Below are 25,038 nucleotides of genomic sequence, written 5' to 3'. Positions count from 1 at the left end.
AAGAATGACCTTAACGAAATGCAAAATACGACCATTTGACATTTTTACATTCGTGTTTATCATAAGAGAATGTACCGAAGATGAAACGTATCCGTCGTTAGTTTTATCGCTTTTCAACTTATATACTATGACAATTCGATGAAATCGAATGCTTCTAATTGGCAGAATCTACTTTTATCACGATTTTCTATTTCCTTTCGATGCAACACAATATATTTTCGATTATTATCTAGTTTTGTTGTTAAATTATTTTTTTTTCTTGCTACCAAAGCATCGAGCGTGGGATAAGGATATCAAAAATAAATATTTTTTCATTCAAGTGTTAGTAATTTGTACGAAACTTATACCTACCCGCTACCGATCACAAAGAAAGCCATGTCATTGTTATACCTAGGCTTCTTGCTCCTATATATGTAATAATTTACAAATGTAGAATCACTCAACAAATTTTGTTTCGATTCCAAAAATTAATCGTTCCTTTTAAACGCTATAATCATGAAAGTTTAATTTCAGTGATTTAAACAGATTTATTTTGATATTGTTGACTTTTAGAAATTGTAATTTTAAATTAAATATAGGGTGGAATAGACGCCGGCCTAGAAAAGTATACTATTTTATCGTTACCGAGATAGTGTATCGGCAAGTAAATACATAATGCATGAAGTAACAAAGGAAAGTGTTTTTGTACCTCTGTAGATGGAATTGTGGATTAACTGGATGGAATTACTTAATGTAAATTTTTATTCTTTGCTGTCAGTGATACTACGAATTTTAGTTTATTGTTGTTTGTTTTAAGGGTAATATATCCCTTTTAGTTCTAACCTTAAACGACTCATGTTATTAACTCTACTCTCTCTTTTTTTCTTTTATTTTCACTCGAAGGAAATCTTACCAACTGCGGATAATTTTCGATAGAAATATCCTTTATGCGAAATCAATTTATAGGAACGTGTGATATATATACTTAGGTACATAATCTCGGACTTTCTCATGGTACCTAGAAACCTAGGTATAGTTGTAGAAATTAAAGATGAAAATTATTCAACGATTGTGTTTTGACGTATAGACGATGATATTCTCAATTCTGATTTAATTCAGAAACACTATTCTGAGAAACATTTCACTTCCATTTGTAGGTATCACTTGCTTTTATTTTATTTTCACCCCAAGTATTTTGATGGCTCCAATTTGGTGATTGACTCTTGAACGAAATGAATCACCCGCAGAAATACATTTATCATGGTTGGTAAACGGAAACGAAAACTTTCATTCTTATTTTAGACTTGTTTTTTTTTCGAACATTATTGCTTGGGTGGGTTATAGAATATCCTGATAAATCCTGATTCCTGTTTACAATCAACCATTCATTTTTTTGTCGTATCACGTTCAATTTATCAGTTTTATTTTCATGAAGCATGGTATGTAAGGAAAGGCTAAGAACTAAGTAGGCATTAATTTTACACATTTCTTTTTAACATTTTTAGCCAAGTGATGAAGTGAGTTAAAGTTCATTTAATTTGTTATTTCATTTCCATGCTCACTGCTCAGTGCACTAATGAAATAACACGCCATTTCAAGAGAAAATAATGGACTAGTCGATTTTTATGTTTATTTCAATTGATTTTTCTTCACTATTTTGCTGTTGTAAGTAAAATCTATGCATGTACAAGCACTGCAGATTGCTAGTTTTAAAGGCCGGTAAAAGAAAATAGGTAATTCATTTTTATAAAACTTATTGTTCAAACGTCAAAAGTTCAAAGTTTGGTTACGAAGAATTTTTCAAAAAAAAAACTTCATTCAATAGCATGAGTTTTACTTTCAAATCTTGTTCAATGGTAAGTGGTATATATTTTTGAAATCATGCACACATGATATAATAATTATAAACATCGAGATCAATGAATACAGAATTAAAAAAAAAAAATTTTAATGATGGCATATTTTTTCAAAAGTACTCCTTCAACATAGCAGTACGCAACACAAAAGGCTCAAACAGTTACGTACGTAACACAGATTTTAATTTCTCTTTCACGATGACGACATGAATTTTTTTGATTTCTCGTGTATAACCGCACTGATACTGCATCCGCAATTTGTTTTGAAATTCGAAAAAAGCGGCAAAAACGTTGTGAATTGTGATAAAGAATTTATGGTGTAACACCACACGCCTTTTAGGAAAGTTTTTCCATAAAATGTGAAATATTCTGTTGAAATAATCTCTCGTAAATGAATGTTGTAGCTGCTTATAAGATGAAGAACACCAAAGCTGAAAGTTATTATCATTAGATACTTTACCTGTGAATCTGTAAGTACTTAACGAAGGTTTGTAAGTTTGTACAATCACTTTTCACTTCATACTTCGACTTCGAGCATTCTTCACTATTTATCAATTTCACGAGCTTAATTAAGTTTTTCTCGTTATTTTCAGACGTTTAATAAGCATCGAGATATAGAAAGTAGAAACTCAACAATATGGATGATGCTAAATATGAACAACTTCTTGACTTTGCTCAAAGAACATACAAGACAGACGCTGAAATTCAGCCGCTGCAGCAATTTATGGAAGAAAATGTCGAAATTGTCGAGGTACGTTCGAAATAGCTTACCGAATTATCGCTTGATGACGAGTATTTCCTAATGAATGTATTTTCAGATCGTGGACACTATTCCAAAAATTCTGTCCAGACCGGATGCTGTTCAAATAGTTAGTTGCATGTTTTTAGGATTATCTCAGCAGATGATGCCTCAGAAAAAACGGTTCAGAGTTAGTATAATTTATAATAACTACATCTTTAATATGTATTTTTTATTTATCATCGATTACTAATTTCCCCACTTCTGTACACATTGTAGATTATTGAAGCTGTAATCACTAATTTAGAATTGGAGGAAACGCCTAATGTAAGTAAATCGAATGTTCTCAATAAACTGGTACCGGAGTTGCAAAAACTTACAGCCGCTCAACTTGTTAAAATTAGCAACGTGTGTATCGAATTAATTCGAGATCCTGAATCTGCCTCAAAAACAGGGTGAGTATTTTGTATTAGCCTAAGGCTATTGTTACCAGAATTTATCATCGAAATGATAATAATATTATCTTCCTACAGTTGGAAAGAATTACTCCCCAAAATCTTGAGCTTATTAGCTGATAAAAGGGAAGTCTCTTGTGGAGGCACAGATATGACCGGAAAGGAGTACATTCAAGATATTATAAAAACTCTATGCACAGCTAATTTAAATCCAGCAGTAATCGTACCAATGACTGCTATGTTCTCGTAAGTTGTCTTTTGCGTAATTTTACTCATTTATTTTTTCACAATTTCGTACTATTCGTGATTTTCAAAATATTTCAGGGAAATCATCATGACCAGCGATGAACACGAACGAGTAGTGAGAAAAATGTGTGATTCTTTTTCCAACATGCTAGTGAAAAATCTACCGTCATTAGTGCAACAATTACTTCGGCTATGTAAAGACGATCATAGCGTTATTGTGTTCCTAAAATTGAGATCTTATTTTTCAAAATATTTACATTCCTTTATCGATGAAGAAACCAATCGTGAAATGGGTACGAATTGTCTCTACTGTTCTATGAGATTTGTGTGGGTATTTGTTAATCAATTCTGTGTGATGTACAGATGAAAAGTCAAGATCTGAGATTATAGAAGCTGAACACGCCATTATTTCGAATATCGAAGACTTCGCCAGAATTTCACGCTTATCAGATTTGATGAAATTATGCAAAAATGCCTCAAATGCTTCTTGCCTCCTTCTGGATCCTTTTTTGTTATCAATTTTGCTGATCTTATCATGCATGCCAGCTTACGAAACTCAAGTAAGAAATTATTGTGGGTTTTTGTATGTTCCTTATATTACAGTCTTTTTCAACTGAAAATTTTTATTTTTAGGTATCAGATTTACTACGAATTATGATCACTCAAGCCATCTGTGAAGAAGAACGGAAAAAAGAATCTGCGTGGTTGTCTGGCATAATTGACTATAAATCAGATATCGATCAATTGTTTTCTTTGACCATCCAAAGCCGGTTGGTTTCAATGAATATGATGTTCAAGTTTTTCTGCATAATTTTATAGCAACCTTTTTCTAATTATTGTTAATTTTTCCCCTTCAGACTATGTGAAAATGATAAAGTTGTTAAAGGTTTGATGAATTTGGCCTTTTCGTTATTGTCATTCTCCAATCCCAAAACCAAAGAAAGTTCGCTGAAGAAAATTTGGCGAGTCGGTCGTATAATATTAGTATCACTGATAAAGAAACATAGGAAAATATCTAAAACTATTCTGCAAAATCTCACTGATCGGATAATTACTGGTAGCATTTCTAACCAATATACAGGTATCGTTTGTTTCTACTATTAATGAAATTCTTTCTGTTGTGTTCTTGTTTGGTTATAAAATTATTTCAACTTTCAGATTGTCTTCTTCATTTGTGTAATGTTGCATCTACGACCATGGTTGATCATTTTAATACGGTGATTCGAATTTTGGAATTTATTAATACGATGCCTGGTATAGTTTCTCAACGTATTGTCACTGCATTGATCCCATTAGTACAAATATCATCTACTTTACGTGATAATTTAATTATGTGTCTCCGAAAAGCGTTGTTTTCCAGGTAAGTTGGTGACTAAAATTTGAATTATTGCATTGCAATTAAAAATCTGTTTTTTTCTTTAGAAATATAGAAATCAGACAGACAGCTGTGTTGGGGTTCCTTCAACTTTTAAAATTTCTGAAATTACAAAAATTATCAACATTCAGTCAAAATACTCTAACACAAACTTCTTTCCAAGGTCCAAGTGTATTCACCCAAGTGAGTAAATTTTGTCCAAGGTTTTTTATTTTTTATTGTTACCTATTTAATTTTATTTGTTAAAAAATGCATTATTTTCTATTTTGATAGATATGCATGGACGTTCATACACAACAAACGTACAGCCAACAGATTAGAGCCAATACTAATCCATATGTCAATGAAGCAATCTGCTTAGAAGTTATTGGAATCCTCAAACGTTGTTTTATGCAGCAAGCTGTTGTGAAAACAACACTCTACAAAGGTAATGTTCCAAGAAGTTGATTTTATGCCTCGTTAGTGTAATAATTTCATATTTTTATTCCATGAATAACGACATATTTACATTCTTATTATTTTCCAGGCCTATTTAATGCAATATCCGTTAATCCTGAATTATGTGTAACTGTTCTTGACGTATTATTGGACCATTTTAATCAGTTCTACGAAAATGACGGCCAAACGTTACCACCATTATCATTCGATAAGCTTATTTCAGTTCAGAATAGTGAAGTGATATTACAAGTAATATGAACAACGTAATTGAATAATTTTTCTTTCATTATTATAGCTTCTTTTCTGTTTCTAGGAACCTATCGGCCGATTAATCTTACTAATACAAGACGTTCTCCTAAAAACGAATTCGATGCATTCCAACGATAACGAAGACGATACTCCTCGTAGCGTTCAAAAATTTACAGAAATTATGCTGTCGCTGATAGAAAGATTTTCGCAGTGTGATTTGAATCACTTTTTACTTGTTAGTCCTTTTTTCTGCTAGAAAAATGAGTTTTTCATGTCGAACTAATTTGATAAATTATTGATTTATTGATTTATAGGATGAAACTACCAATTTGTTTGACACTACTCCAGACAGTTTTAAAGTACAAGAAAAAGTTGGACAAATTTTATCTTCTTACGAAGCTTTGATGGCTTACATTGTGAATTCTTGGAATCGAGACGACACAACTCAAATCGCCTCTAAATTGATATTACTTCATAGATCGTATCATTTAGTTTCTGATTTTGTCAAAGTAAGCCTTAACAAATATTTATGCATGCTCCTTTAATTTCGTTTCATTATCCAATATCCAACTTTATTTAATTTGTTTCAAACAGAATTCTGATAAATCGTCCAAAAAGAAAGATACGACGACGGTAGAAAACGGCGAGAAAAAGAGGAAAAGTACAAAAAAAGAAAGAAGTTCGATTTCCAAGAAAGACCAGTTCAAAGTGCCGCCGACGATTTTAAGTTTGAAAACAATCAACAGAATGCTGAGCTTATTTTTGTTGTATGTGTTTTTTTTTCTTCTTAAAATTCATTCTTGATTATTTTTTTGTATTCGTCAAATTTGATTCATTTTCATTTTTTCAAGAGATGAAGTGGAATGGTCATCTGCTGAAGCCCTCAACGAAATAAAACCTCGAAGACGCATATTCAATTATTGCATGCATGCCAGCTTGGATGCTATAAGGCAAATGAAAGTTCGACTGAATGAAGAGCAAAGGTCGTCAGCTGTTTTTAACGATGTTACTTCATTGGCCAAGTACGTATGAAAATAATTTTCCACAATAAACTATGCCCTAGTTTGTGCTAATATTTGATTATTCATGCAGATTGCTATTTTTGAGATGCTTGTCGCGATACAAGGAAATAGCTGAGTTTGATGGACCTTCGGCTATTGCTAGTGTTGAATGTTTCTCAGAAGTAATCACTCTGATGCAATTGCACTACCATAGCAAATTTCCTCAGTTTTTGCAAGAGACGGGTGCGTACCTATCGCCCTTATAGTTTTGTTTCGTTCAGTATGCAACAAATAATTTTCATATTTTTAATATTCTAGTGTTCGTTTCACCTAATGATGGATTACCGAAACAATTGTTACCGATACTCAAAGTTTATAAAAATTTGCTCACTACAATTCTAACTCCAGATAATTCAGACAGTAATGCCACCACGGAAGCGGAAGACGACATCGATCCTAGCTCCAAAATGCTGACGACTGTATTATTGACTGCTCTAAGTACAGTTGTTTTAACATTACCAGTTGAGCATGAAACCACCGGCAAAGTATGCAATTTTCAGATTTTTTAGTGAATTATTTTTACAAAAAATTGCCATTAATTGTGATTTATCTTCAGATTTTAGATTGGTTGATTTTTATCGCCGAAAAATACACTTTCCCTAATGTCAACAGTACTAAAACTTTCATCAACCTGTTGCTAACTATGCAAAATCGATGCAGATCAGATCTCACGTTACTGAACACTCTAAGCTTACAGCTTTGTCATATATTTCCTTCTATCAACGAAGTAAATTAGATCAAATGACTAATAATATTTTTTAAATTGAGTATACGTAATTTGCAGATGTGATGAAAAATTAATGTTTTATATTATATTTTCTACAGACCATTGAGGAAAAAAATGTAAGGCCCCTAAATATGGTCTCAGATCAAAGTAAAGCCACCGTTTTTCCAATGCTATGCAGTACACTGATATCCAATTTAGATGACGCCGACTACATGGTTACTAGATTCAAATCCGAACACATAATCGTTTCTTATTTAAAAGACAGTGAAGATGGAGCTTTAACTCGTAAGGTTTTTTTTTTTTCATTGGCAAATTTTTACTATCTATTTGAACAGCTAATATATCAATTTTTTTCTAGAATGCGGTATTTTAAAACGCAGAGAGCGCGAACTTTGTCAACACGTTCTGCATGTGACGCTAATGACAAAAAATATAATATCGATAGCTGCGCCAACTGGTCCTTGTTTAGAATCACTCATTAAGGTTTTAACTCGTAATTTCAATGTATTAACTTCTTTGACAAAGTACTTCACGCTTCGTTCGTCGCCTAATGACTTGGTTTATCAAAATGCGATGTGAGTATTATTTTTGTCTACATCATTGTGAGGTACATTTTGTAATTATTCGCAACCTGTACTTATTTTATCCTCATTACATATGTTATTTCCAGGTTTCATAAATTGGTAAAAGTAGCTGGATCGCAATTTTTAAGACAAGAGGCTTCTGATTTATTGTTATATGTAGAAAAGGTGATTACAATGTTTTTATCGATGTTATATGTATTTATTGATGTTAACGTATTCTGTTTACCTTTTCAGGACTACGAAAACGAAACTAAAAGTGTCAGCCAGTTAGCCACTCAAGCCAAAAAGCAATACATTTTGTTACCAAAATTAGTTTCCGAATTGGAATATTTCTCAAAAGCGGTGATGCAGCTGGGTAAAAAGTGCAAGGTCTGAATCAGGATTTTTTGGAAATTGTAAAAGAGAAATCTGTTTATCAATTTGTACTTTATGTTTGTAATTAGGATACTGCCATATCTAATTACGTGAAATTAACCATCACCAGAGATTTTAGATTGAATGCTAAAAAAGTCGACGAAGTTTTTAGTAGACGAAATGAGGTAGGTTATAAGGATGAAACTGAAAGTAATTCTCAAAAGTGCTTTGAAAATTCACGCTTTTACATTTTGCAGAGCTCTACCGAAGATGAAGATGAATCGACTGGAAACGCTTCAACGTCGGTTACTAATGGTAATACCACTACTTTAGGTGCTAGCCGTGTTTCGCAGGCGTCTCAGCGAGTAGTGAACGGAGTTTCACAGACGACTCAGCGACGTGCAAATGGAGTTTCTCAGACGACTCAGCGACGTGCAAATGGAGTTTCTCAGACGTCTCAGCGACGTGCAAATGGAGTTTCTCAGACGTCTCAGCGTCGTGTTAATGGTGTTTCACAACCTTCTCAGAAGCGTAGAAGGGTTTCTTGAATTTGCTCAGTTTTTTATTTTTTTTATATACTCGTAGTCTATGTTTTTTTTATGTTCGTGAATTTTGAATTTTGATACCTCAAATATTAAATAAGTGAAAAGAAATTCCGCTCTGGTGCATTTTTTCATATTGACGATAGAACTTTTTCTTTCTTGATCTTGAACGGATTTTTTAAAAAGAGAATGACGCATTTTCATTGTACATAATTAATAATTAATTAATTATCTTGGATTTTTATAAATTTGAATTAAGTATTATTATTTTTTCCAAATTTTTAATGTATTTATTTACGATCTGGTTTATGCCGTTTATGTCTTTGAAATGCTGAATCTGATGAAAATGAAGTTTAGTGTATTTGAATTTTTGATTTAGAGAAAAATGTATTATTTTGTTTTGAATTTTGATTTTAAAAATTTTGTCATCACAAAGATTTCTTTTCCGTAGATTTTGAATTTTTGATGTTTCCATTTTCATTTTTGATTTTAATGATTTTTCTTCAACACTCGAAAAAAAAATTAATTTGAAAATAGCAGGGATTTCCAGCCAATCATCGATTAGCTTTTGGCTATCAGCTTTTAGCTTGATTTTCATTAGCTTAAATAAAGCTGGCTATTGGCTGGCAAAATTTCATTGGCTAGCGATTGGCTGGCTTTTGGCTTACGAAAACAAAAATACATATTGTGATTTGTGACCCCTCAAAATACTCGTTATGACGTGTAGACGATTAATAAAAGGGCAATTTTCATTTCTGTGGTGTCAGTGAGTGTAAGACGTGAGTCACGAGTGAAAAAAAATAAAATCTGAGAAAAAAATTTTAAAAAATTGAAAAATTTGAAAATCACTCCCAAGTTCATTAGCTTTTGGGTTTTGGCTATTAGCTATTGGCTGGCAATTTTTCATTAAGCCAGCTTTTGGCTATTGGCTTAAATTCGGAGTCAACGAACATGTGTTGCACTCTGGCGGTGAAATGCATGAAACACATGTTATCATGCTGAAAGGGGGACATTTCCATACTCACGCACGCTTACACACGCGCACACACGACTTGTCGAGATGCGAATGAATGTGATTCTCTGCAAAAAGTCCCCCTTTCAGCAAGTCGATGGTGGCGCCGCCACGAGATGTTAACGCCGAATACCATTAGCTTGCGCGTATTTTGACATCGCACGCGGGATGTGACATTCGACCAATCAGATGCGTCGTTCAGAGGACCGATTCGCCTTATCTACTTTCTGTAGTTTCTGTTTCTGTTGCTTTGCTGGAGCCGCTGGAGGAGTGGAGGAGTGGAGGCTGGACTTGGAAAAATTTTAGCATCAACATTCAACACGGAATATCAAGTACGGCGATGCCGAATTAAATAATATGTACTTATTATTCACGTCTATTTATTCTCATTTACCTCAAATTTCTTTCATGTTGTCATTGACATTTAGATATTTATCAAGTTCGATTCGATCACTACATTATTAAAATTTAAAAATGTGAAAACACTGAAAACTATGCTAATCTAATATGATATGATGCGATGTAGCATCTTTGCTCTTCGCAACAATCAACCCATTTCAAATTTCAAATCGAAAAAAACGTTTGTTCTATAATCAGTTGATCACACATCGCTAACAATGTAATAAAATAATTCATTAAATATTTATTATTTTATATTTTGCTCGTAAAATGGCAGTAACCTTTTCATAGAATATCTGAATTAGTGAATTCTGATATTGATTGACTATTCCCTACCACATGGCAGATATTCATATACACAAAAATGATAATTACAAATTATTCTACGAGCAAAATGTAATTAATATTGTGTAAATCAATGAGAATACATAATTATTGATATGCATGCATTATGTGAGACCACCTCATGTGTTAGAATGGACAAGTATTAGAACAATGGTCAAGTGGTAGAAAAAGAGGAGAAAAAAGGGAAAAATATTTTTGTTGCCAACCCACTTTGTTTGGAGATTGGAGAAGAAAATTTTGTAAATAATGAAAAGTAAAGCCCAAGTATTAGAATGGTCAAGTTGTAGAATAGTCAAGTATTAGGAGAATGTGAGAATTAGGCGAGGCGAAGCCGAGCCGTTTAAAATTTATATTTCATTCGATGAGCATTACTCCCCTTGGTGAGTTCAGACGGAGGCTGGACATTACCGTGTATGTAGACAGTACCTGCGGTAGTTTCTAAAAAACTGTACTCACCGAGGCCGAAGGCCGAGGGAAGTTAACAGACATAGTATGAACAACAAAGCGACCCGCGCAACCGAGGCGAAGCCGAGGTGAGCGGACACAACGCCCCCCCAACCCTGAAAATGGCTACCCTTGTACCCTATTATCCAAAAAAGTAGTAAGTCTAAGTACCACTTCCTCATCCTCTTATAACAGATTGCTCTTTTACCCCTATTTTTCAAATACTTGACCATTCTAATACTTGACTATTCTACTACTTGACTATTCTACAACTTGACCATTCTAATACTTGGGCTTTACTTTTCATTTTAATTATTTTACGAAATTTTCTTCTCCAAACAAAGTGGGTTGGCAACAAATATATTTTGCCCTTTTTTTCCCTCTTTTTCTACAACTTGACCATTCTAATACTTGGCCATAAGGCTTTTGACGTATTGTGGGTTGCATATCGGTTTGCCTGAACTTTATCGGTTTGGTGGGCATTCTTATCAGTGAGTATCAAAATTTCATATTTTGAGCAATTTTCACAAGGTGTTTTTGAAATGTATAGCTTTTATTTAGTTTTTCCTTCAAGTTTAAACACTGTTAAACCCTGTAATGGAAAAAGATACTCTCTTCGTCGAGTTTTAAAGACGTTTTGTCAACTTCTTTAAAACTCGACGAAGAGAGTATCTTTTTCCATTACAGGGTTTAACAGTGTTTAAAATTGAAGAAAAAACTAAATAAAAGCTATACATTTCAAAAACACCTTGTGAAAATTGCTCAAAATATGAAATTTTGATACTCACTGATAAGAATGCCCACCAAACCGATAAAGTTCAGGCAAACCGATATGCAACCCGCAATACGTCAAAAGCCTTATTCTAACACAAGAGGTGGTACCGCATTATGTATGTAGCACTGGAACAGAGTTCATCGGCGATATTTAAAATAAACAAAGCAACAAAACATCATGGAATCGAATTTACAATTTACTTCCTCAATGTCTGATATACAATAAACCACTTCTGCATATGCATAGTTCAGAAATCAGAATTGAAAATGATTAATATTATTCCATGTACATTTTTATTTTTTATTTTTTAATGATGTCGTAATCGCAAACGCAATCATAGATCATATTTAGTCACAAAAATTTTTTCAAGTCCAGAAAACTGATACGAGCGAAAAAGAATCGGAATTTCCACTCCAAATGAACGGAGTGTCACATCTTGCGTGCAATGTCAAAATACGCTTAGCTTGCATTAGCTATTGGCTTTTGGCTTTTAGCTATTGGCTGGCTGGAAATCCCTGGAAAATAGATAGAAAGTTTGGCTTTAAATCGAGGTAACAGTTTACTACAGAGGCACTCAACAAACGTAAACGGACGGACCTAGCGTACTGATGATTTTGCCTGTGAAAAATTCTTCCTCCCCTTTCGTCTCGACGTGACGTCGTCGCTTCTTCGGAAATTTGTGATTGTGTGCGTGTGTTAGTGCATTTGTGTGTAGGCTGAGAACATTTTCCGTTTGCATTTCACGTAGAGTTGTTGAATATCGGAAAAATGAACTATCGATAAACTATCGATAGTTTGGCAAAACTATCGATAGTTTATCGATAGTTTATCAATAAGCTTTCCAGTGTTGCCAGATTGTACATAATTGCGCCAACTGGCTTGAAAACGCCAAATTTATGTGTTGGGCGGTTAAATTTCTTCATTTTTGGCGTTTTTTGGGGCTTTAAGGCGAGAAAATGGGCGACTTCATTGACTCAGCACCTGGCAACACTGGTTTTTCACCGATTTTTCAGGCTTTATCTGCATTAAAAAAATTTACGTTATCGACCTTATAAGGTCGATAACGTAAAAAGTTATCGATAACTTATCGATAGTGAATTTATCGATAGTTATCGATAGTTTTCGATATTTCAACAACTCTAATTTCACGACACTTGTTACAGTTTCAAACCGAGTGAGCGTCTTTCAGTGTGAAGTGCGGTGAATCGTCGAATATTTTGAAACTTGAAGCGAAAATGGCGGAACGTCGTTATAATCGTTGTTTATGTGAATAAATTTTATAATTTATGTTTGTAATTAATAATTTTTCCTGCCGTTCGAAATTATTTAAGTGTTTATAAATAGTGTACCCGGACTCTGATGTTCTCCTGACAATTGAGGTGAGTTATTGGTTGATTAATTTTCGTACGTAATACAATAGGAGAAATGCTCATTTTAATTTGTTTTGTTGGTTGCATACTTATTATTATAATATTATCGGGTGTGTCACTATGCCGGTAAGTGCTTACTGATTGCAATAAATGAGAAATATCATCAATTATAATCAATCTATTAGCACGATGCCGAGTACGATGCATTCATATGCAATACATAGTACAAATCGAATCCGTAGCCGGAATGATTCTTGGAAATTTGTGTGGTACTCGTTCAATGTACAATATTGTTGGTGCATTCTTTTTTCACTAATTAATGGTAACAATTGATCATTCTACATTGTTTGATCAAGCTGGTGATAATAAAGTATTCGTTGAACTCGGAGCAATGGGAGAGCTTAAGATTAATTCGATATCATTTCTTAGCCGGATAGCGAACTCGGCGAATTTATCATTTTACGGCAAAGGAGCGTGTAATCGATGATGTTTTTCAATTACCCACTACGAGTAGTTTTCTATTTTGTATTTTTTGATATGTATCAAGCTTTTATGACGTTGCTACGAAGATATGACGATCGTTTTCTCCCTTTCAGCCGTCTGGTACTGCATTTAACAAGGTTATTAATGAAACCTATTTTTAACCCGGTGTAGAGGATTATAGAGTTGAAAATTTTATGTACGCTTGATTATTTGCCTTCGCTTAAGTTCATTTCATTTTCATTATGTAACGCCGACTGATAAAATTATTTATGTAGTTTTCGAAGAAACATCTATGCAAATAAAAATACTCGTACATTTCAGTAGTCAATGTGCTTGATTGTAGATAATAATGAGTAATTTTTGATAACCTTTCGTCGTTCTTCGATGAAAATAATTAATAACTGGTTATCGTAACGAGGTGTTTTTTTATTCAACGCTTCGATTATTAATTTGAATTTTTCATTCGTATCCAAAAATGCCTCGGTGTTGGTTGTACGTAGTAATATTTCGTACTAATTGTAACATACGTGTTGACAAATCGAACTTCAAAGTATAATACATTTTTTTATGTGCTGATAAGAATTTGCTTATCGCTTGGCATACTTACATTGCTTTTGGAAAGTTCACTTGGAAAGATTTGGTGTTACAGTTCAAGAATGCATGTCGTTAAATAATTGGTGTAAAAATGTTGGTAATTAATCGCGCGACATTAATTTGATACTTGCTTTCAATGTATTAAATAGAAGGTGGGCGTTGATCAAAAAGTAAAGATGCGTGTTTAATTCTAAACAAGTCAACTGTTGAACTCGGTCATTATTATATGAAGTATTTGTAAAGACATACTACTTGTCCGAAAGTTTTTTCCTTTCCTTTGGTTGTCTGATTGTTTGTAGATTCGAGTACAATAATATGTAATGTCACCGCCAAAGGGTTACCAAAAAGCCGACAATTTTGTAATTGAAGTTGGGTATCGAGCCCCCCTATATCATTTGTGGCGACATTATTGGCGCCGCAAACGTACTCCAATTATCTGACGCTTTTATTACCTCAGCTCTGCGTTCTCTGGTTGGTGGATAGGTGGTAGAGTTCGCTTTCAAGCACCACGAGGTCAGACTATGCGACTCAGTTTCTATCGATTTTTCACCACAATCGACGTAGACTCACGAATTTGTTACCCTAGTTGTAATTTTCCTTCCTTTTTTTTTTTTTCGTTCAAAGGGAAACTTATCTGGTGAGAAAAACGCGATTTGGAAATTCAACTTTATGCTCGAAACGTTGTTTGATTTGTCCTCGATTTTCCCCCTCAGACATTAAAAACAATATTTTTGTAGTATTCGATTTTTTCAGAGTGTTCCACAGTTCCATAAGTTTGTAAAGTTGACCCAAGTCGTCGACCGAAAGAAATTAAGAGAGTCTGCATACAAGGTGATATGTTTGTTGAATAGTGTGTGATGGTAGCAGAGCGTGTGGTTTTATTTTTGTTTTGTGATACTGATAAGTCATTATTGTATAACTTTTTAGCGAAACATGGTAGCATTCGTTATCCAATTTTGTATTTAAGGCAAAGGAAAATGAAAGTTTTAGGTGCCTCTGCAATGGCAATTGGCAATGCTTATTGTGAAGAACGGGTGAATTTTTCTCTCATCACGTTGATCTGAATCTGGAATGATGCATGTCGAAAAACCCAAAATTTCATTGATGATTTCATTTTTGTAAAAACCACGCTCTGCTACCATATGTCAAAAACCGAAACATTACCGAATCATTCCATCTGAAACACGATTTTGTATTGAAGAAGTAGAAAAATGGAAAATTCAGTAGCCTAATGTGCCCTGTTCATGATAATTTTGATTTTGAATGGATCATGCTAGACCAAAAAGGTGCCATAGTTGCATTTAATATTCTTAAAAACTACGCTCTGCTACCATCTGTGAAGAAACATACCGAATAATCTCAATAATATAATAACTCGATTCTCTTGACTTTTTTGACGAATTAAATTGACTGATATTATTTTTCCTTTTGAATGAAGTTTTATTTACAATTTGTCTAATGGTTCGTTTAATTTTAGTTTCAATTTATTCATCATTCAGTAGGTAATGTATCGTTATGATAACGTGGATGATTGCTTCATTAAGAATATTTCTACCATTAGTTTTCTATATTCGAGTCACGCTCGAAAAATGTCTATGAAAACGTTCGATAAATACCATCTTATCAGGTTCCTTATCTCTTTACAGAAGCTCATCTTAACAATTTCACGCCATTCTTATCTTAATGGTATTAATACGTTACGGATGTGTCATCTTAATCATTGTTTTTCGAGTATCAAAAGAATGAAAACGCTACTGTTGTTGAAATAAGATAGAGATGTAGAATTTGAATATTGTTTTAGAATAGAAATGAGACGAGTGGAAGACTTGTACAAGTATGTGTGTGTGTTTTTTTTGAGACGATAAGATTGTTGCGTTGCAAAAGTTGGATTTTCTCGAAACGTAGAAGCATAACTTATGAAATCATTTGCGAAATTTTTTGGGGGAAAACTGAGAAGTGTGATTATTTCGAGCTATTGGGTTTGGCGTCGTTTCGTATCTAGGGCAATCTTCTTTTCGAAGGGTAACTATCCTACTTTGGTAATATTTGATTTTGATTGTATTGTTGAAAAAAATACAATACGCAATAGGTAATTTATACTTTGTCCTTTTTCTTTGTCATTTGTGATAATAAGGCCGAAAAGCTTGGCAGGATGAATTTTTCAAATACGAGCCGAGCGATTCGGTCGCGTGACAACATTGGAACGAAATTTAATTCTGGTTACAACATTATAGCCAACAACGTGTGCCTCCTAAACCTACACTCACAGGTGAAATGGCGCAAAATTTTACATATTTCGAACTAGGTTATGGAGCTATACCTACGATGGAGGTTCTTAACGCAGTTTTTTTTTTCAGACCGCGTGATACGGTCGTATAATTTTCAGCGATCATGCGTGTTTTTAGTGAAAAATCGATTGTGCTGATTTTTCTTGCCTCTTTCTGTACGCTACGATAGGCACAACGTGTACGAAATTTTATGGCCAACGGTGCTGTACGAGTTTCGAGCTAAGAGTAACTGTATCGTGCGAATAACGTGGTGGGCAAGTTGAGCGAAGGACGAAGAAAGTTTGACATTAATAAATAGGCCACTAGTTGAGAAAAAATGGTGTATTTTACGAGTACGTAAGCAAAGCAAAGGTTTATCGAGTGATTCTTTTTCGATTTGGCTTGATTGAAGCAGAGAGGAGGAGGAGGAGGAGGAGGTTGGCTGTTTTTGAAGATGGGTTTCGGGAAACTGTTCAGGGTACATTTTAATGAGAAGGGAAATTTCATTTCAATTCGTTCGTTATTCCATTTTCGCAATATGAACGTGAAAAAAATGAGTTGAGATGACCTCGAGGATAAACTATGTGACCTTCATGGATTTGGGGTGCTTTTCGATTGAATAAGTTTATTCGAGTGCTTTTCATTCAATAATATTACTCCTTTTATAAAGGATTTGTCAGCGTTATTTTCCTAATGAGCTTGGTGTTTTTCAGAGATTTTTTATTTTTTAAAAATGAAAAAAATATACTGAACATCTATCATTTAGTATCACTGTCATTGTCTTGTGTAATCAGCTAATCAATTAAATGAAAAAGTTTGCAAATTGGAAAAATCTCGATTAGGGGTAATTTCGAATGAAAGTTGTCCCGAACCACGAAAAAGAATCAGCTTGATTTTTCACTCAGTCAATTTCGTGACTATGCGTGAGTAGTTGTGATTTTTATATGCAGAAAGCGTTCGCGAAATCAACAATACTGTCAAGTGTACCCCTTAATGGACTAATGTCGTTTCTTTTTCTGATGGTTAAATTACTTTTAATTTTCTCGATATAAATTTCGCGAGCTAATGATGTCAAATTGTGAATCAAGGTCATTATTGGCCAATTTGCTCGCCTGATAATGTAAAAATTGGAAATGCGAGTTAGCTTCTTTTTAAATCACAGGATTTTCCAGTATTTCCATCGAATTATCGCTGGAATTTCAAGGAAAATTCTCTTTACGTTGAAAAAATCTAAAATTGTGTAATTTTCTCTGCCAATTTTTCTGCGAATCTTTAGTGGTAATCTACGTGGTACATATATTTTGGAGGGACTTTTTCAATTTTTCACCAAAAGTTTTCAGTTTTTCAATAAAATTCCATCGACAGTTCTTCATCAATTTTAAATGTAAAAATAAAAAGAAAGATGAAAAAAAATCAGAGCTTTCAGCATCATGATGCATTTTAATCCCTCTAAAATCGTCCATAAAATTGACGTACAATATAATTCGTATGCACTAATATTAGTATTACGTCCCTCAATGACTAGTATTATGCATCTGTTAACACTCCATACATGACGAGTGGTCAAACTGGTTGTCATTTTAAATACATTCTGATAGGTGAATAAAGATATGGCATTCGTTTACCAAATGGAGAATTTATAAGTAACATTGTTTAGATGCTTATCGACGAAGTGTACTCGCGGTGAACGACTGATGATATTGATGACGATTTGGGTGTTTTATGGTTTTTATTGCTTACATGTATATTGTATATATACGTTCGGATTCGACGATAGTAAAATTTATGATGAATTTCTTGTTTGAACTTCCGAGGAATGGTTTATTTGATCGAGAGAAAGGAAGAGAGAAATAAAATCGAATCGAAATTACACATTGAACAAAGTCGACGATGTTCGATGGAAAAAAGTTCGATGACAGCACGAAAACCGTATACACAGAGACTAAAAGGCTCGTGTATGGTTGTCGAATACACACGAATAAACAGCCGTTGATGTCTACCAACGATAAGAATTTTCGTTCGGCCGTTCCTTTTCTCCCCCTTTCCTGTACTATCCACCCCTTTCCATTAGGCTGCGACGTTATTACTATTATTATTTTTTCCTCTCGCTGTAGTGCACCTATTCCGTTCGTGCATAATTTTTTTTCCATAAGGATATAGTACAACTACCTTTGTAAGTAGATGAAACGATTAATTATTTTTATCGATTCGGGTATCGTCGTCGGTCGTGTATACCTTACCGTGTGTATAAGGTCAACGATACCAACCCTTGGCTGTCGATAAGGTTATTACGCTGGCTAAACGTGTATACTGATAGGGTGCGGATAAATCAATTCTTTTATCGAATTTGTACAGTATTTCCGCTTACAATTTGGTAATTAAATTTTCAAAAAAGTGAGAGAAAAGAAAATGATTCTTTTGGCTAATTGCAGAAATGGACATCTCAGTTTTGATCGAACTTCAATGTTTTGAAAATTCCTATTTGGAGAAAAAGTTGATTGAGAACGAAAATGGATTATTTTCACTGTCAACTGAGAGTATGTGTAACTCAAACTTCTGCAAACTTATTTTCGAAAACAGGTTTTTGAATTTTGATTTTCATGCTATTTTTTGTTTGCTACTTCCGTGTGATAATTTTTCAGCTACGTCAAAGGGGGGGGGGCAACTCCAAAAATACAATTTTCAGCGGTTTTCTGCTGCCTCAAACTGACTTGAAAATTCGCATGAAGGCATAGATACTCGAGGGCAATGACCCTGAATTTTTTCAACTTTGAGAACTACCGTGAAATTAATATTTGATATTGAATTGAAATTTTTTCACGATTTGGACCATCACTTTTTTTATGTTTTAATTTTACAATTTTACTCAAAAAATTGAATTGTGCTATTTTGAAAACCCCTGAAGCATACCTCCTCCTTCTTCTCCTCCTCCTCACTTTGTAATCACAGCAAATTTGTATAGAAATGATTGATTTTTTCGTTACTTTTTGGAATTTTCTTGGTTACTAAAGTTACTTACTGTTTTTTTAAAAAATTGAATGCGATCCCTGTGAATATCTTGAATCAATGTGCAGAAAGGTTTGAAATTTGGGGGAAAAATCCACGTTTTTTTTAGTGTAGTTTTTATGTTTGATAATGTCTTCAGAATTTTCCGAGCGGTGGCCGCCCCTACAATTTAGTGGTAACGGTCTGAAATACTCGAAAAAACCATCGATATAAGCACGAATTATTGTTTTAGGTGTTTCAGTTCATTATTGGCCTTCCAGAGTGATTTGAAATTCATGGAATAATATTGAAAACTCGTTGTTGGAGGCTTCGAAATAGTTCAGAAGTGACTGTTTTTCGGTTGGGAGGGTACGAAAGTTGAGATGAAGTCATCGTTTCCACCAGTTCGATTCATCTGAACAAAGAATATTTTGATTAAAAATGTAAAAATTCGCCATAACAAGACAGTTTTTCCACACTCACTGAGCTATAGCCGGCTATGTTCTAGGAAGCCTTTGTGGTATCTTAAGAGACGTATTAAAGGGGGAGGGGTTTACGCTTTTCTTGGAATTTGATTATAAACGGAAACCAGAACCGAAAAGACTTGACCCTCTCCCTCAAGACACCTTTTTGAATGTGCATTTTTCAAAATTTGAACATTTTTGACTCAAAATTTTTTGTTAGCTTCAAACGGGATCAGGGAAAATTGAGGGAAAAAAAAGAAAATAATTATTTCAAAGGATTAGATCTGTTTCACTTGGAAAATCCGGTGAATAATTGCGAGGAATTTCTCCATTTTCAAAAACTGCGAAATTTCTTTTAGTTTTGTTGAAAATTTTCATCAAAATTCATCTGTTGGCACCTACTTACATTGAAAAATCATTTCACGTTTAGCGCAAGTGACCCTTGAAAAAAGGATTTATGTTTTGACGTCTCTGTATAACCGTAATCCTAGCATAATTTGATTTCCATCGTGAACCGTTTGACTGTTTCTCCAATCTGGGGTCAAAGCTTCGGTCATATAATGTACATTGACCAGAGTACGTATGTTTTAATCTAATTGGTCAGCCAGTAATATCTGTTGAGCAAATAATACGAGGAGATATATTGCCATTATTCCAGCCAAGGTAAAGGGTTGCTTATTGATTTTAGCCACGTTGACGGGGATGGATTTTCTTGCCTGTTTCTCTCTTAGTTTTCTCTATTTTTTTCATCATGATTATCACTCGACGACAACGACTGTTGGCGGCGATTAGTCGGATGAATTCCAACGAGGGAAGAATGCCGATGCTGGTGAATGTATAAGTGTATGTAGAACAAACGCCGTGTACGATGTTTAATTGCTATCGGTAGTACGCTGCGAGACGACCGGATGACGTCAATTGAATCATTTACCGTGGTCTTGTGCGTGATTGTACATCGGCGTGTACGAAATTAAAAAAAAAAAAAAAAAAAAAAATACATAAACACAGAACGAAATGAAACAAGTGACGATGCTGATGATGGTTTTGAAAAGAATTAGATGTCGGAAGAGAGGAAGAGAAGCGAGAGCGAGTGAATATGATTTATTATTTTTTTATTTTTCATCGACGATGATCGACGGTATTTACAGTACGACCTCGTGCCCAGCTGTAAGGCTTTGGATTTGAAAAGTTTGGCCGAATGAAGAGAAAATGGTGAAAATAAAACGACTACGGTACGTAGAGTCGTACGAAACGAAAAGCGATGCGATGCTGAGATTTCCTGATTATACTATTGATGCGTTGGGCGATGAATGGGTTTGGTGAGAACTTAGCTACGTGATGAGTTTTTTCCTCTTCTTGTTTAATTTTTTCTGCTTTTGTGTGCTTGTTGGAGGTATACGTGGTGAGATTTTCAGCTGATAGATGAACCGCAGTGTTCGGATTTATGTTTTCGCGATAGATATCATTTTTATTAGAAATCTGGCTATTTTTAGTGAAAATAGCTCCGTAAGTTGTGTAGTTATGAGGAAGAGTTCGATTGAATTTGGGTGATTTTAAATTGTCTATGGTCTAAATACATTCACGAGACATGATTTTGCTGAAATTTTGAGCAGAAATTGAGAATTGAGTTCAATTTGATTCATTTTTTTGAGTATTGCGAAGGCAGACTGAAAAATTTCCCAGGATTTTAATTTCCCATGAGTAAAAAAATTGTCAAAAATTGCTCATGCTTGAAGAATATAAATCAGCATTTTTATATGCAGTTCAGTTTTTTTTTGTCTCGACTCAGAACACTTGTACGATTAGGATAATTATCTCTTTCGTGAGGAATTGGAAAAAAGCTGGAATAGTACGAGAAGCCACAAACATTAGGGAAATCAATCGATTCCTTAGAAGAAATTCATACCTGTAATTCAAGGGCTTTAACCTCGAACCTCGAACCTCGAACCACCTCCGCTGGCATCAGTCTTCCATTTACCCAAGTTTGACATTTTCATGCAATAGCTTATCAATCAACAATACCAAACGTCCAAAATACGATAAAATAATAATACACTATGCCCAATACGCCTGTCTGCTTCCTTCTTACCCGCCCTAAGTAAACGAAGAATCCGAAAGCTCGCCATCGATCTTTCCTTTTTCCTTCTCAGCCCTTTCTCCTTTCTTTTTTATCCAACTCACCAATCCACAATCCAACATGTACAAACAAACGTATCCTTGTACATAATACATCTGTGGTGGTGTGTCGCTGTACACACACATACAGAATGAATAACAATCATATGTACAACTTGGAGAATAATTTATGCTTTCGATGACGCTATTCATTCGTAATAAATACGCTTTTATCGGGTTATGAATGAAAATAGTAATGTGTACTCGTTCGTATGTAATGCATAAACGTTACGTGAGCTGTTCAGCTACACCGACATCGACAATGACCGGCTTCGTTTATCCAACCAGTATACCTATATGACATTTCACATAGAAAATCAAGAGCAACATATCGTTGTGAAGTACCTACAGATGAAGAATGTTGACCTCAACGTTTCCGCCAATATTGACGAGCAATGGTGGATGAAAGAAGAGCAAATAGTTTTTTTTTCGTAACTCTTTCTCTACCCTGATGGAATTCGTTTTGCAATTTTTCCCAGGTATCGTGGCCAATTGAAAAAATAATGTATGTCGTATTTTTCGTACGCTGAAAGATGAAATTTGGGTAAATTGAAAATAATAAATGTTTTCTTTCAACTTCCTCTCGTCCCTTCTGATCAATGTATCGAAATTTTTCTACGAGCTTATTACCTCATAAAACAGCCTTCGTATAGTCCGCGTTCCGCAGCAGCGTCTTTGTGCAGCCGCCAATCGCTTCTTGGCAATTTGTCCGCTATTGTTGACTTTTCATAAATATTTTTTTCAATCTAAAGAATATACGAAAGCATATTATGTACATTCACTGCGCCTACCTCCTACGCGCCGCAATATCGTAAATTTTCATGGTTCTCGGTACAGAGAAAATGTATATTATAATTTGCGAAAATTTCCTTCATTTAGATATGTATTTCCTTTGAATCCGGACTCTCGAGAAGTACACATTATGCAGTCAAAATACTCGGTAGGTTTTTTAGAGTTTCTTCAAACCCCCTCCTCCATCCAAGGTAGAGCTATGTGTATGCACCCATCGCTTTTCCTGGGAAATCCAAATTGTCTAGTTCAGGGAATCCTACCGTAAGCGGTGTTGAATGTGTCAAAAGAGGTCTTGAGAACAAAAAATTACTACGAAGTGTAAGAAGGAGTGAGCGAAATTTTAGCAGAAGGTTCTTTAGAAATCCTGATATTGATTTGGAAGTGTTGTTGAACATCGTGTACTTATAGAGTTCTGTTCTAACAAGAAAGATGTGCAAAGGGGACAATTTGCCCCGAACCACCGTTTCCCGAAGGCCCCAACAAATGAAGTGCCAGGTAAATAATGAATTCAGTCGCAGAAATATTGAACTGACACAAATTCATTGAAAAATTTTAATTCATCACCAAAAAATCAAAATTCTGAGTGAATTGAAAAAATAAACAAACTTTAATTTTTTTGCTATGATTGTAATTTTTATCAATTTTTTCATGAAATACGTCAGAAAGAGGTCAAAATAAGACAACCGAATAAATTTAAACTTTTTTTGGTGTTTGGAATTGAAAATTGAATTTTTTCGAATTTTGATTTTTTGTGATGCGTTTATTTCATCGAGTGACAAGTTTTTTTAACTTTTTCAACGGATACGTAATATGTAGTAAAGGTCAAATGAGATTGGGTCAACTTCGCCAATCAACATTTTTTTTCATGTTATATGTCAAAAATTCGCATTTCGTTAACTTTCTCAATTTTTTGAAATCGTATTTACGAAGTAATGCCATCCCAATTTTTTAATTGTCAAGCACAAAAAGTTGTTTATAATATATTTTTTTCAGAATTTTTGAGAGTCGGAACGATATGAAAACTACGTTTTGAAACTTTTCGAGCTATGTAATTTTTCGTACGAAAGAAAGTGGCAACTTGAAGTTACAATTTCAACATTTTTACCCTCGCTTTCCCCTGAAGAATTATTTCGATGCATTATTGTTTGAGTGATCGATTGATTACGTTTTTAATGGATCAAAATGATTACGTAAGTCACCTTTTTTTTGGACGAATTCAGTAACGAACGATATGCCTGAAAATTCTCAAATGAAAACCACAAATAATTTTCAAGCATTTCTGTTGAAATTTTTCACAATTTTCGAATTTTTGAGTTTTTAGAAGCTCAGCATTTTTTGTCTTTTTGAAATTATTTTACAGTAGTTTTTTGGAAAGTTTTCTCGAATTTTGAGAAATTTTAAAAATCGATTCCTTCAAGTCGATACGCAGCTTCCTCTTATTGGCATCTTGAGAAATATTCTGAATATTGGAACTGTGTTTGTTGACTGCGCGATATGCAGGCCACGTGGGTGAAAATATCCCATGTTGATTGTCCGAAAAGAGTGTAAAAATTATTATAGCAGCTTTTAAGATTCGGTTATCGAAACACGCCTTTCAGTACCAAATATAAATACCTATGCGTATGCATAGTTCGTGTACATTATACTATGAATATCGGTGGCTTATCAGTTTGCGCAAGCGTATTTTATTTTCCTCGTTGTAAAAATAAACGATGGAGTTAAAATCTGTTCCTACATACTGTATTGAAAGAACGAAGCCAGCCAACGATTTGTTAGATGTTTATTACTCGAACAAGTACTTAGGATTAGGTTCATATACCGTTTAGTGTTTAACTTGTACTCGATTTGTAGAAGCCGGTTTCTCCTGTGACTGAATTTACGATATTCGAGTGATATGGTACGATAACGATATCGAACCGAGAACTGTGGCAAAATACTCATTGCAGTTTTTCGTTCAGCGGTTACTTGTGAGTCAACTTTTTGGCTGAAATGATCGAGATGATCTCGTATTGTTATCGTTGAAAAGCATCGAAGCGTTGGCGACACCATATTATCGGTTGCAATGATGGGTAAAAATTTATACCTGTTACGTGACCGGTTGTGCCGGCAATACCGGTGATCAATATGATGACGTGATTATTGCCGTACCAGCACGGGAAGTATAGGCAATAGGCATATCGTTCAATATCGCATCACCATCAACCAACTACTACTAGCAGACTGATCCACTCTTCTCTTTTATTGAAGTTTTGAATTTTAAAGTATTGGGTGTGGTGGTCGGATAAGGTGCTAAGGAGAGGACGAGTGGATGCTGCAATGCAACTTAAG

General features: G+C 34.3%; 2 protein-coding genes across 8 annotated transcripts in view; both read left to right on the top strand.

Moving 5' to 3' along the window:
* The first annotated feature begins 2,102 nt into the window (after positions 1 to 2,102).
* On the top strand, positions 2,103 to 8,716 carry FANCI (Fanconi anemia complementation group I). Of its 2 annotated transcripts, none has more exons than XM_065350956.1 (26): positions 2,103 to 2,305; positions 2,429 to 2,586; positions 2,654 to 2,764; positions 2,854 to 3,029; positions 3,108 to 3,275; positions 3,354 to 3,568; positions 3,639 to 3,835; positions 3,909 to 4,045; positions 4,133 to 4,356; positions 4,434 to 4,635; positions 4,698 to 4,833; positions 4,924 to 5,077; positions 5,177 to 5,337; positions 5,402 to 5,572; positions 5,652 to 5,846; positions 5,932 to 6,104; positions 6,189 to 6,359; positions 6,430 to 6,581; positions 6,657 to 6,883; positions 6,955 to 7,125; positions 7,224 to 7,410; positions 7,484 to 7,700; positions 7,796 to 7,874; positions 7,944 to 8,078; positions 8,153 to 8,248; positions 8,321 to 8,716. In XM_065350956.1, the coding sequence occupies exons 2-26, from the start codon at positions 2,473 to 2,475 to the stop codon at positions 8,609 to 8,611; spliced, it is 4,260 nt and encodes a 1,419-aa protein (XP_065207028.1). In that variant the 5' UTR covers positions 2,103 to 2,305; positions 2,429 to 2,472; the 3' UTR covers positions 8,612 to 8,716. The 2 variants fall into 2 exon arrangements, with proteins under 2 accessions (XP_065207028.1, XP_065207029.1); XM_065350957.1 differs by having other exon boundaries at positions 2,103 to 2,322.
* Positions 8,717 to 12,726: 4,010 nt separating this feature from the next.
* Positions 12,727 to 25,038, top strand: part of hts (adducin 1-like protein hts) — a 54,294-nt gene continuing 41,982 nt past the window's right edge. For 3 of the 6 annotated variants that reach the window (XM_065350955.1, XM_065350951.1, XM_065350950.1), the window contains exon 1: positions 12,727 to 12,959. The gene's annotated coding sequence lies outside the window, so the exon portion shown is untranslated. The remainder of the gene's footprint in view (positions 12,960 to 25,038) is intronic. The other 3 variants (XM_065350954.1, XM_065350952.1, XM_065350953.1) reach the window with 1 other exon arrangement.

Source organism: Planococcus citri, chromosome 2 (assembly GCF_950023065.1).
Source record: "Planococcus citri chromosome 2, ihPlaCitr1.1, whole genome shotgun sequence".
NCBI classification, from domain to species: Eukaryota; Metazoa; Arthropoda; class Insecta; order Hemiptera; family Pseudococcidae; genus Planococcus; species Planococcus citri.
The sequence above is the reverse complement of the archived record's forward strand: the minus strand, read 5'-3'. Positions and strand labels throughout refer to the sequence as shown.